The sequence below is a fragment of the Ruditapes philippinarum genome, unplaced genomic scaffold (genome assembly GCF_026571515.1).
Source record: "Ruditapes philippinarum isolate M1 unplaced genomic scaffold, ASM2657151v2 ctg176_1_1_1_1, whole genome shotgun sequence".
In the NCBI taxonomy this organism is placed as follows: Eukaryota; Metazoa; Mollusca; class Bivalvia; order Venerida; family Veneridae; genus Ruditapes; species Ruditapes philippinarum.
This window is the reverse complement of record NW_026864115.1, coordinates 185,527-189,985: the sequence shown is the minus strand read 5'-3', so window position 1 is coordinate 189,985 and position 4,459 is coordinate 185,527. Positions and strand designations below refer to the sequence as shown.

Genomic DNA, 4,459 nt, shown 5'->3' with positions numbered 1-4,459 from the left:
TAATGTTTCCGAGTGATCACTTTGTTTCCAGATTTTGGACATTCTCCTGGACCTTCACCTATACTTGAAAATCACATTATGCCTCATATTCAAATACATTTTACTTCTAAAAAAGGAGCAAACATAAGAACATTTGTATAAACATTAAGATAATTTTTTACAGCATGGGAGATGCTTGTTATTAGAAGACATTAGCTAATTGTGAAATATTTTTCATAAAGGTAGCAAAATGTCAACAAAGTAGTATTTTTACTTCCATACAAAATTCTAAATTACTATATTAATTGTGTACCTATTTCAAAGACAAAGATGGTGTAGGTTATTTGATCAATGAGTTACTTTTTGGAAACTACATGTATCAAAGAACAACAACAAATAATAAGAAATTTAAAAAAGCATTTCTGTGGCATAATGACCTTTAAAATCAAGTTCATAAAACTGTTGATAGTTTGTAGAATATTGTGTGTGTGAAGCATCAAGTTGCGTAAACTATAATTGTGTAGGTTAGACTTGTGCAAATTATAAACTTTATATTGACTGGGTTGTTCGGCTTTTAACATCCTGCGACAGAAAATCATAAATCCCTTACAATAGCCATTTTGACACTGGTCGAAATACCTTCGGACCCGCAGGTACTTAAATGAGGAACAAATCTTATGCTCGAAAATTCTTAAGAATGTTTATAAATACCACCATAACACCTTACCTTAGACATGTTTAAGCATAATTATTATAAAATTGCGATTTAGAAAGCGCCTTTATTTGTGTTTGAATATGGAACAAAAATACAAGAGTAAGAAAAAAAAGAAATGAAGACACATGTCCACATTTTATTTACACATATTGTTTCTGACATTAATTTCGAATTATTGTATAACTAAGGTAACACAGTCTACGATAGGGACGAAAGCTATTAAATTAAGTAGCTCTCAAACTCATATTAAGCTTTAGTCTGCAAACGATATGGTACCAGACCAGGTGATGAGTGCATCGTCGGTTGGTCAGGTGCCAAGTTTTTTTGTTTTTTTTTTTACATTCCCCTTTCTTTCTTTTATTAATATTCCAAAAAACAAATGCATCTTTTTTTCAAAAAAAAAAATATGTGCTGCAGATGACAATTTTTCAAGCATGCAAATTGATAAACCAGGTAAATGTCGTAACATACATATGTATTACATATACAGAAACCTTTGTTTCGAATGACAATTAATAAGCTACTTGCAAAAGTATTTCTAGTCAATATTCATTCAAAACCAATATGAATAAAACACACATATGGAAATATATGATATATGTTCAAATTGTCTTTTAGACAGTTACAAGTTGCCGAATGTTGGTTAAATTATTTACGCGTGAACGGTAAATCATATCTATTATTACTTTAAAAGTTTGTTTATTTTGAAAAAGTAACTACTGATATTCACAAGTTTCGTACAGGACAACAACAAAGTAATTTATTTGTAAACCAGCATCCTATGCAATGTATCAACTGATGCTTTTCGTAAAAGCAACAATTGTGGATATGAATTCAATCTTTCAACAAAGTGGACCAATCATTACATTCTCTTGCAACAAAATATTTCAAGTATACGGGTCCGAAATTTTTTGTTCAGCAATGTATATATGATCGGATTTGAAAATCCATTGACCAGGTAAGTCATTCTACCAAATAACATGAATTTAACAACATTGATGTCAGTGAGTGTACCAGGAATAGATGCGAGGATAAAGCAAAGCCAGGGTGGTATCCAGGAGAGAATGAACACAGTACACACTAAAAATGATATTTGGGTAGTACGTTGACTGGATGTTCTTCTTTGTGTACTTGTATTGTTTGAAGCTGTTGGACGCGTTATGCAGTTATCTGTGGTCCTGTCTGATGGTTGTGACTGAGTAATTGTTGCCGTTATTTGCCCGTCAGAAATAGTTTGCATGTGTATTTGTCTTTGATCTTGTATGATGTCTTTATTATCTTCTATTATAACATGTCTTGCGCCAACAGATTGTTCGCCATCTCGGGAAGGCCTGTTACGAGACATCTGGGATAGTGAAGGTGCTACTTTTCCTTTGCGACAAGACGGTATGCAACAGCAGAAAGTTTTATTTCTTCTATTTAGATTATAAGTTCTATTAGCATGTCTTGCAACATTTGCCTCGCTATCTAAGACTGTCTTTGTAACATTACAGTAAGAAAATACAACAATAATTGCCGCACATATAAATATCAAAAACACCAAGAGATAATATGCAAACAGTGTGTTATCCATTACTATCGATACACATCGCCCTGCTCGATTTTCAAACATCACAGACGCCGGTGCGGACAACGCTGTTGTAAGTAAACTTATAACTACACAAACATTACGTGCACGAGCTGTTGTGAACGATGAAAGCTGCCTGCAAACCTTTAAATATCTGTCCAAAGCCAGTCCACAAATCAGAAATGAAGATGAGAGAACAATTGACTGACTTAAAAACATGTGAAGTCTACATATAAGCGTGGTTCCATACACTCGCCAAAACCCGTTGGTGAAAGTTGCATAGACTGGAACATTGACGGAGGAAGATATGAAATCGCAGACTGTTATAGTGAATATGAACCAGTCGGTAGTGTTAGAAGGAGGGTTGTAGAAGAACACGACAAGCACGATTATATTGCCGGACACACCAAAAATGATCATCAGGTACAGATATATATTGTATATATTGAAATATTCAGGTTCGATTGGTGACATGGGATACCCATAGGTTCCATTATTTTCCCCATTTGAACTGTTCAACAGGTTAAGGATTCCAATTGTTGTGTTTTCCATATCTGATAAAAAGAGAAGAAATTGAAATAAATGTATTATTAAATCAAGTTTACAAAATTTCTGGAAAAAAAATGCCGGAAATTTCAGGAATCCAACAGATATCTATATTTAAAACAATGTTCGAGTTAAAAGTTGCATTTAAAATATTCGTGTTTGTATTGGATTTTAGAGTTCGGTAGGAATATTTATCTCATTTATGTTATTATGTATACATATTTCTTCAACTCATCACCGCTTTTTTAATATACATGTAGCTGCATTTCTTGAAAAACGAACTTGAACTTCGCTCGAAATTTGTATTACAGTCAAATGTTTTGGATGTTGATATTTCCGTTTCATCTGTCAAAGATAACATATATGCCGTCAAGCTATATACGTATCAAAATAATACTTCAAAAGCAAAATTATGTACAGCTTTAGACACGATTTTGCTTATAAAAATGCAAATAAATTTCTCGAGTTCTGATAGGCTTAAACACTTTGTATACGATGCCGTATAACAAGCAGTTATATACAAATCGATAAGTGCACAAATAAAAATGTTTTTCTATGTGTTTAACTTCCTGTGTGCAGTTAATTGATTGTTGTGGTTTTGTTCTTTATGGTCCTGAAAATAGCTAAAAGTTACACCGCAATAATTATTTCATACTTTATGTATAATTATTATTAAATATTTTAAAACACTTAGCTGGTTAAAATTTAACCGTGCGTCTTTTTTCTCCGGCTTCAACGAGGCAAAATTTGTATATGTATATAAGGTTGAACTTTTCGCGATTTTTTTTAATTCTTAGCCTATTCATATAGTTAAGCAATTATTGAATAGTGAGCCATTGAATATGATGTGATATTCACCGGCAGAAAGTCATATTGACCTTGGCTATTGCCTCGATCAATATGTCATCTGCCGGTAAATATCACATCATATTGTTTAGTATGTGATACCACATCACGAAATGATTATGCCGTCATATACATATATAGGTGCGTTTTATAAGTATGAGATCAAGATTCCATATGACACATCTAATAACAAGATATTATATTTCCTCATATAACTGTTCATACAGAATCACTTATAGTTCTTTCCAACAATTTCCATATAAAATTATTTTATAAAACTATGAAAATATCAAACGGATACAGAGTTTTGTGATGTTCTTACTTACACATGTATAAATATTGTGAATATATCTAAAATGCTTATAGGAAATATGCCACTTATAGACCAATCCACTTAAAAGCGTTTGATTTTTTTTCTTTTTTAGGTCATTTTGCACAATAAATATGATTTTGTGGTAAAAACACTAAAAAACAACTTATTGCTATATATTATTTTGAATTTTTTTAAAAAAAAAACCAAAGATATTTCAAGTCCCGTCATGTAAAAAAGAACATCTATGGAGTCCTTCTAGAACTAAAGTATCTATTACTACTCGTGCATAACAAAAAAAAACTCAAATTAGAACTAAAGATCGGTTATATATAACAACTGAGACTAATCCTCTTAAATCAGTAAAATATATTAATCATTTATAGTAAATAAGTCTTGTATGTTTTGAAATAAATGAAATTACCATCAAAATAATCTAATACAATTGATCTTCGTGCTCCACAGAAATGTATGCAATTATAAAAATAAAACTCAC

The 4,459-nt window shown here is 31.6% G+C and overlaps 1 protein-coding gene across 1 annotated transcript; it reads right to left on the bottom strand.

Annotated features, from left to right (window-relative positions):
* Positions 1-1,556: 1,556 nt before the first annotated feature.
* LOC132724469 (trace amine-associated receptor 3-like) lies at positions 1,557-2,813 on the bottom strand. Its single transcript, XM_060709339.1, has one exon. The coding sequence runs from the start codon at positions 2,811-2,813 to the stop codon at positions 1,557-1,559; it is 1,257 nt and encodes a 418-aa protein (XP_060565322.1).
* Positions 2,814-4,459: the final 1,646 nt, after the last annotated feature.